Source organism: Gymnogyps californianus, chromosome 1 (assembly GCF_018139145.2).
Source record: "Gymnogyps californianus isolate 813 chromosome 1, ASM1813914v2, whole genome shotgun sequence".
Classification (NCBI taxonomy): domain Eukaryota; kingdom Metazoa; phylum Chordata; class Aves; order Accipitriformes; family Cathartidae; genus Gymnogyps; species Gymnogyps californianus.
In genome coordinates this window covers 186,023,399-186,036,709 of record NC_059471.1, presented here as the reverse complement: position 1 = coordinate 186,036,709, position 13,311 = coordinate 186,023,399, and the positions used below count along the sequence as shown (strand labels likewise).

At 39.9% G+C, this 13,311-nt stretch overlaps 2 protein-coding genes across 3 annotated transcripts in view; one reads left to right on the top strand and one right to left on the bottom strand.

Annotated features, from left to right (window-relative positions):
* Positions 1-205: 205 nt before the first annotated feature.
* ZCRB1 (zinc finger CCHC-type and RNA binding motif containing 1) lies at positions 206-13,022 on the bottom strand. The gene is made up of 8 exons (XM_050905294.1): positions 12,955-13,022; positions 7,783-7,870; positions 7,583-7,611; positions 4,210-4,321; positions 4,020-4,127; positions 2,449-2,558; positions 2,267-2,342; positions 206-870 (listed from the first exon to the last, which is right to left on the bottom strand). Exons 2-8 carry the CDS (start codon positions 7,864-7,866, stop codon positions 739-741), a joined length of 651 nt encoding a protein of 216 aa, XP_050761251.1. The 5' UTR covers positions 7,867-7,870; positions 12,955-13,022; the 3' UTR covers positions 206-738.
* Positions 13,023-13,166: 144 nt separating this feature from the next.
* The window catches only part of PPHLN1 (periphilin 1), a 73,379-nt gene continuing 73,234 nt past the window's right edge, over positions 13,167-13,311 (top strand). For both annotated transcript variants that reach the window (XM_050900372.1, XM_050900364.1), the window contains exon 1: positions 13,167-13,200. The gene's annotated coding sequence lies outside the window, so the exon portion shown is untranslated. The remainder of the gene's footprint in view (positions 13,201-13,311) is intronic.

Here is a 13,311-nt window from a genome sequence, read left to right as displayed (position 1 = left end):
TAAGTATGTTTCAAGACTGAACTAATCACCACATCACTTAACTTGCATCTCCTATGAAGCCTATATTGTATACAGGCCATATAATACTATGAAGTGTACAGCAAGTTACTAAAACTGTGCATAGGACAGAAGATCAACATCTTTATATCCTTTTGGAAAACAGACAGATGTATTGTTTAGTCTAAAATGATTTCACAGACCAAGCTGATGTGACAGTAATTTATTATATTACTGAATGAAGAGTTAAAAGACTAGTACAATGCTTAAGGCTGAAATTTAACCCTATGCAGAGGAACTAGTGCAAGATTCATATACTAAAGTACTACTAAAGCACTGTTTCCAAACAAGCAATAAACAGACCAATACATAAAGCATCAGTGGTGCCAACAGTGATCCTAAGAGGAACTTGTCTTAGGAAAAAAATCCTGGGAAATTCTCTTATGAAAGAGTTCACTCCCAGGGTTTGGGTCTAGATACTAACTGCAAGAAGCATTCTCCCAGATATTTTTCTGGATTTAAGTGTAGAAACACATCGTTTTCTTAAGAAGCAGCCTTGAAAGGTGAAGTTTTGAGAGAGAGAGAGATATCAAAAGATGGGAGGTTCGGGGGGCAGGGTAGAACTACAACATGATTTTCAGTGTCTTCAACACCAAGACAAACCTGTATTACAGATAACTTTGTAGCACTTTACAAAATGTACACTATGTATATTATATATGCACATAAACCAGGATTATTTCAATCACTAAGTTCTTCCTCATCACTGAAATAAGCACTTTTCTTAATCCGTGGACGTTTTGAATCATCTGAAATTGAAGATTCCCCTGCAGTCTGCGTCCATCTTTGTTGTTCTTCCTCAATTTTGGCTTGCTACAATGAAAGAAGGAAAAGTATTAGCTAGGATTAAGAAAGATTAAGATGCATTACAAATTATAATGCTAATTATTAATATGCATTGAATTATTTAATAAGTTAAAGAATTCAAAGGGTTTATCTCCATTTCCAGATAAACTGTGCGATGAATGCACTAGAAAACATTTCTGGAAGTAGTTCTCACATGCAAACAGCAAGTCTTCTGCACCAATGCAGGCCACATGGAGTACCCTCTATTTTCAAAGGGAGGAACTTTGCCCATGGCAAACTTACAGAACTATAGAGCAGCTGAAATCTGAAGCAAAGAATGCACTGCATTTTAAATTGACATTATTGAATCAGCTTTGTTCCACTAACAAGTCTTCTATCTGTTGTCTTTTGCAGTCATTCATTCAGGGAATGAATGTCTTCAGGGATGTAAAGGTTATTCAACTAAAGGTTTAAATAGATGATTCCTATTTTTACTGGGAAATATGCTATCCCAGTTAAAATCTTCGGATGGTGAGAGAAAGGGGAATGTTTCCTGGCTTGTTTACATTTATAGGTTTTACTTCCAATTATGGAGTTTTCTGGGAGTGGGGGGGGATAATTGTATCATTTGGGGATCACTGTATCAATTGGGGAAATTGCATCATTTTTTTGGACTACATCATGTAGAAGTTTTGCACTCATTACAGTCATATTCAGAACAAAGTTATCTTAAAAACTCTTGAGGGTTTTTTGGGCGGGACGGGGGCACACAGGGGACAGCTGAGGACTAGAGAGCCAAGAAATTTGAACATCAGGTCAGGCTTGCTCTGTGTAGTGAAGTAAAAGCCCGTAAAGAAGTATTAAAGAAGACAGTGATACAGCTGTCAGACTATCTCTCTACATAACAAAAAATGCACTAAATATGTTTTGAGAGAAGAGGTCTATTAGAGACCGCAATGGACTGCATTAGGCAAAGGAAGTGCTCCAGAAATAGACGTTGTTCAAGGATATTCTAGTGAGTGAGGGCAGAGGATGTACCCGGTCATTTACACATGACTGTTTTTCTGGCTCAGTTAACAGAGTAAAGATGGATTTGTGGACCAAAAACCTAATCGAGCATCACAGCAGAGATGATAGGAAACTAAGCAGCAAAGGAGCTTGAAAGAAAGAAAAAAATTGCAATGCCCAAACACAGCAATAGTGAAACAAAAAAAAAAGAGGAAAAAAGATGACTGAACATGCCTGCAATATGAAGAAACCAACTATAGTCACGAACTACTGCCAGGCAAGAGTGCCCTGAGTGCTACAGAGTGGACAGACCTACAGGTATATATCAGAGCTTTTGAAAAGCAGCTAAAAAAAGGAAGTAGAGTTGCATTTAAATAATAATAAATAATAAATATTCAATGCTTTAATTTTGTACCTGAAAAGCTATGGCTTGGCTGAGGCTATCTAGAGCAGGGTCTTCTCCTTCCTCTTCACTTTCTTCTTCCTCCTCACTTCATTGCGCAGAGAGAGAGGAAAAATATATAGATCTTTATTTTAAGTGTTCAGTATGAAAAAGCTTCCTAAAAGAAGTAGTAACATGTAAATAAATATACATACATTTCTTCTGGCTCAACTATTTTCTTTCTCTTCTTCTTTTCTTTTTTTTTTGGTGGCTCCCGCTCTCCTAGCATATTTTTAGGACAAGCATAACTTAAGTGTCCTGCTTCCTTGGAGAAAAAGAAATATTGCTTAACAGAAACCATTACAAACAACTATATGTTAAAACATATCATGAGGAAAGTTAATGTAACACAGTTCACAGGGAAAAAACCAGAAGCAATTAGTAAGATAAATGGAATGCTGAATTAGCACACAGAAGACAAACTCTTCTCTATAAGCTTGCCATGGAAACGAAGAGATTGGTGGTGATATGCAGGTTTAACTGCAAATTGAGCACAAGCTATGAGCAAAGTAGATTTTCTCTGGCTGCTGCAATAGCTGAATACACTACAGCACAGTTTATGCTCAAGACAAGACATAAACCTCAGCATTAACAGTTTAAGAAACAGGAGTGAGTCAACATTTTTGCTCTAAAACATGTTATGAGTATAAAACAACTTTGCATTTGACATTAAACACTATCCAAATCTCAATCTCCTATGTTATTATGTTCAGGAAAAGTGAGGAATTGCCTAAAACTTAAAACACACATCTTCTGTATAAAATCAGTTGTTTCCAATATTTATTTTACTGCCAACTATATCATGAACTTCCAAAGATATAGCAAAAGCAGTATTTTGGAGCAAAGATTAGGAGGTTTTCCTTCTCAAACAGCATTATACTGATACTCAGATCTGTCTGCTCATTAGCATGTTAAGCAGCAATTATATGTACATATTTTATTTGGGATTTTGGGGGTGGGGGAAAAGACACAAGGGGTACTATCATTCTTGAAAATGGTACAACTGCTATGCAAGTTGATAATATCAACAGAAAAAAATTAATTTAACAGCATGGGCAGGATTAGCAATGGCCAAACTGAAGAAACAACTAAAAGTCTGTGCTGGTTTTGGCTGGGGTAGAGTTAATTTTCTTCATAGTAGCTAGTATGGGGCTACGTTTTGGATTTGTGCTGGAAACAGTGTTGATGATAACACAGGGATGTTTTAGTTACTACTGAGCAGTGCTTACACAGAGTCAAGGTCTTTTCTGCCTCTCACACCACCCCACCAGCGAGTAGGCTGGGGGTGCACAAGAAGTTGGGAGGGGACACAGCTGGGACAGCTGACCCCAACTGACCAAAGGGATATTCCATGCCATATGATGTCATGCTCAGCAATAAAACTAGGGAGAAGGTTGGCTGGGGGGCCACTGCTCAGGGATTGGCTCGGCATCAGTCGGTTGACAGTGAGCAATTGTTTTCATTTACATCACTTGTCTTTCTTGGATTTTATTTCTCTCTGTTATTTTCCTTTTCATTACAATTTATTATTATTTTATTTCAATTATTAAACTGTTCTTATCTCAACCCACGAGTTTTCTCACTTTTACCCTTCCAATTCTGTTCCCCCCATTCTGCTGGGGGGGGGAGTGAGCGAGTGGCTGTGTGGTGCTTAGTTGCCGGCTGGGGTTAAACCACAACAGAGTCAAAAGATGGAATATATTAGTTCATTTTTGGTTTTACTCACCCCACATTCATAACACTTAGACTTATCAAAGTAGTTACGCCTGCGAATGAATTCTGCTGCTCTTCCATTATCAATGGCAATACTTGCTTTTATTACTCTTCCAAACAACTACAGCAAATTGGAAAAAAAAGGTAAATATTTTGGGACTGCAAACCCAACCCTCCTGCCATAACAACTTTCCACAATTTACCTGTTTGTTATTAAGTGACCGAGAACAGTTTTGTGCAGATTCTTTATCCAAAAACAAAATAAAGGCAACTCCTTTGCTCTTCCTGGTGTCTTTGTCTTTCATAATAGTAACTCTGAAAACATATAACCACATTATTGATACACTAAAATTACTTCAGAGACATTTTTTCCTTAAAGATCTCAGTGGCACCTTAGCTTTGTTACATAGCAAAAAGGAAAAAGTATATTTAACAATAGAAAGGCTCACTAAACAGAAATTGAAAGGAACAGCTAACCTGGCCATGTGCTTACAGGTAGAGTGGAGATGATTTAAAAAAAAAGTATGTGGGGGTCTTTCTGGGTCCAGTGTCATTCTTTATTCCCTTGGATGACTTGAAGAACAGAGAACATACTCTTCAGATTTGCAGACAAAATAACTGGAGGGAACTACACATACTGGAGGTGAAATTAAAATTCATGAGTAATCTTGACCATTGCTATCATTGCTGAAAAACAGTGTATTGAACTGCATCCAAACTCAGAAATCTATGTTCGTGTAGGACTAACCAGCTAAACAGGTTCATGATAGGAAATGATAAGTATATGCAGTATTGTTCTACAAATATTGCCAACTGGAATCCAAGCAGGTCATGGACACGTGTTATTTTTCATGACATACAAAGTTAAATCTTCAGTCTAACACTAGAAATCAACAGCTCCAATAGCACATCAAGAAATTCAAGAAAGATTTAGACCTAGTAAAAAAAAAAAACAGACAAAGAAAAAGAATGACAAGAGGTGAAGGCGGGGGCGGGGAACCCACACAACCTCAATTCTTTCAGTCTTAACGTCAATTGTATTTAGCCCTAAAAACAAACAACAGTGGGAAACAGGATGCCAGTCTGCATGTACATAAAAATAAAAGTACATGTTAAGAAGTAGGGAATAAACTCCTCCCACCACGGGCAGAACAAGGTTCAGCCATATGGCAAGCCAAAATTGTAAGAAGTAATAGGACATTTTTAAAGAAAAACCACCCCAAACAAACCCCGCTTCAATGCAAAAGGCCTACCAAAGAACCTGTATAAGTAACAGGTGACCTGCATAGTAAAAAGTGTATAAAATAAAAGCTTAGTAAAAAAAGCTCAATTTTCCCCCAAATACATGCACAGAAAGATAGAGCTTAGAACAGTTTTTCTTCCAAAGCCTCTCGGACAAGGATGTGTCCAACTGAATGCATTGAGTTGAAGTGTCAATAAAACTCACTTTAGAACAATTCTATTAATTGTTTTGCCAACTTACTCTTGAAAGAGTTCCAACAGAACCCTAATATGACTGTCAGGCTTCTAGTTGGGATATTGAACATACCAGTTAATAACACAAGCATAGAAAGAAACAAGTGTGACAAATCTTTAACAAGTCAGCAACTTCTTGGAGCCCTAGAAAGTCTGATTTCTCACTGAACAAACTGAGCTGAAATCATAATAGTCAGGATATATTGGGGTGAGAAATGCAGTACAGAAGAAAAGTCAGCATGATTTTGCTGAGTCAAGACACACCTCAAAAAAAAGTCTATTAATGCTTATTTAATTAAGTTAAAGCTGACCTAGATGGCATCGCAAAGCTTTCTGCAAAGTGTTTTAAGGTCCCTGAACAAAGACTCTACAGAAATCAAGCTAATATTTGAAAAGATTTTTCTTGGGAATTAATGACTAGTTACAAATAGGAAAACTGATCCTTGTTAGCCTCAGTTTCACAGCGAAATGGGAATACCAGTATAATCCCACAGTATCTGCACTGTTTATAGTCAGGTCAGCTTGCAAAGGGGCGAACAGGAAACAAATTTTGCTAGATACAAAAAAAAAAAAATCATGGTAGTATTTCACACATGGTATTCTGTGACTCTTTGCATTTGGTTTAACTTTTGGCAGTGACTAGACAAAATGTCAGGAAAAATTAGGTATCAGTAAGTGAATTTTTTGCAAAACAATATATAGGTGGCGGAAAACAGTAACTGCGCAGATAGAATTGCAAGTTCTAAATTAGCTACTTTCACACAGGATGCAGTGCAGGATTTCTTCTGCACAGGCATCTGAAAACACCATTTCTGTTGTCAATGACAGTAAAAAAACCAAAAAAGCACATAAACCACTAGAAACTATTAAAAAAGGGGAAAAAAAAAAAAAGAGAGAATGCTTCTATGACACCTTTAAAATAACCAGTGCATCATACAGCCAACACTTCATACAATTCTCATCCTCCTATCAAACAAGTTCAAAAGCCAAGACAGTAGGAGACCCCTACCTCCAAACACACAAAGTATAGGTATATTACCAAATGATAGCAGAGAGGTCAGAAGTGTCAAACTTATGGAGAACAGGCCCCTCAATGGATAAACACTAGCATTAGTACAACCTTTGCTCAGGATTTTTCTAAATCGGTAGTTCAGCAATCGACTAGAACAGGTCAGACATCCCACTCTGGAAACAACAGAGACTGTAGGTGCCCAGTTGTATTGGTCACTGCATGTCTGCCAGAGCCCTACATAAGGGTTTTCCTCTCAGTCAATCTAAAAAATATGTTTCTCTAAAGTTGTAGTTTGGCTTTTCCTGCTATTTGTCACCTGAAACACACTCCTGAGACTTCAAAAAGTTTGAATTTAGCTCTGTATCTCACAGGTTATTACAGCAGCTACTAGAAGTTAGAGTAGATATTTGCTGGTGTAGGGTTAAAAACTGAAGTCTTAGGTCTTGTTATCCTGACCAGTTAAAAAAATAAAGAAATGAAACAAAACAGCAAGTTCCTTACTGTGGCATTTATTTCCATCATTTGAACATAGAGGCAGGTATTCACAAGTATTGTTCATGAATACCCCACAAATTAAAAGCTGTTACTATGCAGCCTTACATCTAATCTTAAATATAATACTAAGCAGTCACAATCACAAGTCCTGCTAGAACCACAAATAGAGGAATTGTACATTGCAATTGTGGGAACTGTGACATCTAGTTCACATAACTAGAAGCTCCCACTTTTACACTTACCCATTTGTGTCCCAGGTGGTGTTCAGGGGAAGGGGAACAACACTTACTAGAAGACTATTGTTTCAACTATTTCAGAGAAAAGACCATTGGTATATAACAACATTTTACTTGCTCTTAAGAAGTGGTTAGCAAAACCTGCCCCCAGCACAAATATTCTTACATCATGTGTTTAACTGCAAGAACTTCCAGTTGTTAAATTAAATTTATACTTTATTAAAAACGAACAGGACTTCAATACAGTTCCATATTCATACTTAAATTATAAAAAGCACAAGACTTTCAAGTGAAGCAAAGACATTAAATATTTAAAATGAAAGCTACAAAAATAGCAGGCCATATCGGGTCACTTACTTGACAACTTTCCCATACTTTGAAAATATCTGAAATATAAAACAAAATAAAAAGATTTAACAATAGACAATTGCATTTCATTAGTAATAAATTTATCAAGACAAACTTTTCTAAGTAAAAGATATGTATCAGTATTGTATTTACACTCAAAATTGTTGTCAACAAATTTAATCTGAACAATGCAGCTGTTAAAAACTTACCCTGTATAGATCGTTGTTTGTCAAAGCAAAGGGTAAATTGGACACATACACTGTGCTTTTGCTTGGTGCCAACCCACCACTCATTTTTCTGATGAAAGGAGAAAGAGAGAAGAGTTAAACTGTATTCAACAGAGAAATCAATTAAAAAACAGTTGCAAGACTAAGTTGTTTTTCAAACCTAGCCCAGACAGTCATGATAAAGCTGCAGGGAAGCATAGCTTTCATTTCCCTTTCATTGTTTTACATGAAATTAGTGTTTGCCTTCATGTGCTACAGAAGACATACATTCCTTCCTCCTCCCCTGGATCCAAAGCATATTTTTGCTGCATGCGAGTCAATTTATAAGTCATGAAAAAACAGACAAGTTAGTGTACTTAAAAGAAACCTTTGCTGATTTGTGCAGTAAAGAAAGGTTTAGGTCCAAAAAGAAGCAAATAATCTCCATTTATTAAACATTATGGCCAATATGTGAAATGATTGACCTTTGTTCAAGTACCTGCATGATCTGATTCTTTACACAAGCTTCAGTTCAGCTGCATTCAACATAGAATAAACCACAATTGGTTAAGGGGGAAAAAGAACCTTCCCTAAAGCAGAGTCCTAATTATTGGGTGGGTAAAAAGATACTACATTGACTTTAAAATGTATCTAAGATGCTAAAGCAGCAAGTATTTCCTCTTGTACCTATTGCTCAGGCTTCTACACTGCTCTGGAACTGCAAGTGTCCAGAGCTGATCATACACAGCATCTCCCCTAGAGGCACTCCCCCTCCTCCTCCTCATTAAGCAGCTCTATACTGGCAGGAACCAGGGAAATCCCAAAGCCATTTTCATTTCCAATCTCCTTTAAGGTCTTGAAACTAAGTATGTCTGGAAACAATGAATCAATTAAAAAACACTGTTATAACTGCATACACATCATCTAACACTAGGTGTGCGAACTCACTTGAAAAAGAACAGCCTATGGTTTTCCTCATGTTTGGACATTTCCCAAAATTTTAAGTGGTGCTAAAGTCTGTGCAACACACTTCTTCCCTTTGATCCATTCTGTAGCCATGGCACGGTCCAAGAGCTAAGCAAGTAAACTTTAAGATCAGAATAAAGCACAGCCCTTATGAGAGGGCACACCAAATAGTACAGCAAAACTGTTCCCTACACAGTCCAATTATTGCCTCCTTATCCAGTTTCCTGCAGCCTTATTCCTGCTTCTTGGCACCTCTAACCGATTCCTAACTGAGGATCAAGTCATTTCTTCAGCAAGACCAATCCATTTCAAAAATGCAGACAAAAGCTCATGAAGGGATAAAAGAAACTAAAGTATCAACATCCGGCGTAGTACACAGTTTCTTAGGGGACTTTTTGGGTAGTGAGTCTGAGCAGATTGCTTGGCCAAGTGCCAACAAAGTAACTAATATCACACTCTAATCTGGCTGTGGTTATTTTCTGGCATTTCATGATTCAGTCATCTGAAGACCTGATATTCCCAGTAGACACTGATTATCCAAGTGTTTTGTTTCTCTTTCCTGACATGCTTACTGTATCACAATTCATTTGAGTGGCAGTTTCCAAGTGATTGAATTTTGAGGTTTTCCATGTTCAGAGACTGGTTTTTGGCATGAGCAGAAATGGCAACATAAAGGTTAAGCAAATGAAAACAGAATAAATTTGCAATAAAGGCCACACATTGCATCTGGTGTTAAGCAGACTGGATTCATTATCCGAAATTCCTTGCTGCTTGGCATTAATATCCTTGACAAGCCTAACCAGACTGACTTGGCAACATGCCACGCGAATAGATGGCCCGAAGTGCAGTTATCCAGATGTACAGTGGATACAAAGGATTCGGTAAGAGCTACCTTAGTGCTGCATTATAGTATGTTGCCAATACTAAATTTATTGCAACAGGGGAGGAGAAAACAGCAGAGGTGACCCTCACGTGGGTGCAGATAGCAATTTAACTGCCTGAAAGGCAAGAGAAGCTAGAGCACCTTGTAACAGGAGACCAAGCAGGCCCCATATTAATGAACAGATGCCAGTGAGGATGGCATGACTGGAGAGCAGTCAGCTTGCGTATTCCGCAACACCGCAGTGCAAGCCTCCAAAGAGAAGGTGATATGTCATGTGAAGATTACTGTAGGCCTAATAGCTCAGTTGATAGGAAATTATTAATGACTGCAAGCTACAGAACTGCCATTTTCAGCTGTACGCTACTTTTTCCAGAAGCAAGCTGAAAGAGTTGCTCCCTGGAGTGCTGGCTGCCAGACAGCTGAGGTTGAGCTTTGTTTCTAGTCCCCTGGACAAATTTAAGTGAAACAGTCTTGCTGCTCTGACTGCCCAAATATTCTTAGCAATTTGTACTGTTTAGGACTATCGTGCCAGGATTTCTTACTTTTAATGTCTGACCTGCCAGACAGACACAATTTTAATAAAAGAGGAAGTACAGTAACTGTAAGGCTATCACCATGCTCATGTTCAAGATGGCAAACGTTCAAATTTACCACTCCAGGAAAGAGTATTTCCCCAGATCTGCAGGAGGATTTCCTCTTCTAAATACTAAGGGGTCATTGGGATGGTTTATAAATATCTTATTTAAGCCAGCAGATACACTGACAGGTTTGCATAACGGCAACATTTGGGCCATTCATGTATCTACTTAAAAGCCTCATTGTCCTTACTCAGTCTTCTGCAGAACATTAAAAAATAATATTCTACCAAAAGCAGTCTCTCAAAAAGCTTGAGCATGTTAAAATGCAGATTTCTGGTTATCTGTTGTGAATACAGTGGTATAAATGCAGTTTTAGATCCAACTACTGGCACAATTCTTCCCACCCTGATAAACCTTAACAAAACATCATGTGTCAATTTTAACTCTGCTATAACCAATCCATTATTTTTTTTTTTTTTTTTAAAAGCCACCATGAAGCCCCTTGTGGGGATACCAAGTGCCAACACCATATAAACAGTAGCTTTTTTTCCCCCCTCCCTTCATTTATGGATGCCAACCTTGCCATACCAGCTTCACATTTATTGGTCTGATGTTTTCTAGCTGGGGGGGGAGTGGTGGTAAAAAAAGTCAATTACAGCTTTAAGCTAACTCTCTACATAAGACACATCTCATCTGGAGGCTCATCATTACAAGGCTTAGAGTCCTTTTACTTCAGGAACTTTCTAACATCACAGAACTGTCCAATGTAAGTTTAATATTTTCATCACATTCTTTCTCTTTGATCACCAGTATCTCTGCTTTATAGCTTTTCACTTCACAGGCTGACAAAAAACCAAAAACCTCCCCAAACCATCTGAGCTTTCTACTTGCTGCAGGGGACTCACTTGAGAATCACGTACAACCTGCCTTCTATATCCTGCTAGATCTCCTGAACAAATCAAAAACATTTCTGTTTTATACTGAATGCTTTTATGGGGCTTCCCTGATCTTCAGGGTATTACCTGGTTATTTAACTTTAAAGCATCAGCTGGAAGCCAGTACATTATCTCCATGGGGTTGAGCACAACTCTCATTAATGTAATGGCCTCTCTGTAATATTAATGCCTTCTTCATTTATCATCTTCACATATTAACTTTCAGGATGGAGTTGTCTCTCATTACTATGACTTCTTGAATTCAATCTTTTTTGTCTTTTCCAACAACTCGAACTAAAAGAAGCCACACTTCGACAAGAGCCATCTGTCAGTAATGATTAAGTCTCCTGCAAAATATATCGGGTACACGAGTATGTTTTGCTTGAATCCAATATGCTTAATGCAGCATCTGTCACTCATGTTGAGAACACCACAAGAGAAGACAATGATTAATTTCAGTAACTGGCTTTTCTACTCTGTCCCAGAACACACAAAGGACACCACCAAAATAGTTCAGATGCCTCTGAAGCATCAAGTGGAGTCTGAATTTACTGATATTTTCATGACTTAATATCAACATTTCAACTTAAGCACAAACTTTAGTGTTTGTTTTTAAGTACACAGCAGCAAGGTCAGATTTGTGATTTAATCAATTAAAGTATGTATAAATGATTTGTGGGTAAGTTACTCAAGACACACTCACTCAGGCCAACTCATTTGAGTTCTTCTATCTTGATCCTTAAAACACCAATTTTATTTTTTATTTAAGAGTATCAACAGAGTTTAGACCCAAATCAACAAACCATTAGTTGTGGCAGGAGCTTGGCTCAAGCTTATGATGAAAAGTCTGTGGTAAAGGAGGAAATCGAACCCATGTTCTCCTTGGTCCCAGACAAGGGTATTAACCACTTGCTACAATTCTGTCCTACACAAGGGTCATGTAATAAGCTATCAGAGCATAATCTGTTTTATCTTTACATAGTCACTTAAATAGTACAAGGCAAACATTAAACAGGATCAGAATTTGGTAAATAAAGTTGATGCTATCAGCAGAAAGAGTATAAGGGTCTTTCAATCTGCCCAAGGCAAAGATATACACGAAAAGGATCCATGGGTTGAATCAAACTACTCTTATGTACTAATCTAACTATAAAAACTTTGGGACAGTAAGACTGGGCAACCAGACCACCAACAGAGACTACATTAAGAGCTTTAACAACAGTTTCTTTTTAAAGGGATTTCCAGCATAGTCAAGATGTGAGAAGAGCTGCTTGGTTCAATCGCATCTAGTCTCACCCAGAACTTCACCCAGGCGGGGCAGATCCAGGTAACTCACTTGGTGACGGCCCTTCCTCCTAAAAACCCCAGCTGGGACAAGCGATTCCATTTCAGAGCTCAGTACGTGCAAACCAACATTAAGGCAAGAGAACTACAGACTCCTCAGAAACTTCCACACGTTGTATTAAAGCGTTTCACTGTAAGTAACGCCAGCCTGCCGCTCCCTACCACAGCGCGGCCCCGACCAGCTGCGTGTTTCGCCTGGCCCAGCTGCCGCGCGAAGCCAAGCCGCTGCTTCCCCGGCACAGAACTCCCTCCCTGCAACCACGAAAGCCAGAAGCGAGGCGAACAGCCTCCCCGGCCGTAAACAAGCGCTCCAGCCACCCGCGGTGCCCTCGCTCCAGCCGCCACCGAACCAGGGTGGGGGCGGGCGGGCCGGGCCGGGGCTCACCCGCGCACCTGCTCCCGCGCCTATTCCCCTCAAGGGGACGCGGCCCCCGGCCCCGCAGCGGCCTACTCAGCCGCCCCGGCCTACCCGTCACGGCGGGGGCTCAGCCCGCGCGGACGCCCATAGTGCGACACGACACCGGACAACGCGCAGGCCCCGGCGGGACACGCCCCTCCCGCACCGCCACCGCCGCCGCCGCTCCAACCTCCCTCCCGGCACGGCGGCGCTCTTCCGGCGAGCAGCACGGTTCGTGCCCAATAGACGGTGGCGATGGTGGAAGGAAGGCGGGTGTTTCCGTCAACGTCTAGGGAGCGCCGGAAGCGGCGGGAGGAGGTGCGGCGCGAGCCGGGGGAGCTGCCTGCCGCGCCGCGGGAGCGAGAGGGGGAGGCGGGTGAGCGGCAGCGGCGGGCCCGGGCCCGGGCCCGGGCCGGGCTCGGGCCGGGG

Bases quoted from the DNA above. Each gene is read 5' to 3' on its own strand.
- ZCRB1 (XM_050905294.1), bottom strand. From the start codon at position 7,866: ATGAGTGGTGGGTTGGCACCAAGCAAAAGCACAGTGTATGTGTCCAAT. The intron at 4,322-7,582 runs GTAAGTGACCCG...ATATGTTTTCAG, and splicing joins AAGTATGGGAAAGTTGTCAA to AGTTACTATTATGAAAGACA. The intron at 871-2,266 runs GTACAAAATTAA...CTTTCATTGTAG, and splicing joins GCCAAGCCATAGCTTTTCAG to CAAGCCAAAATTGAGGAAGA.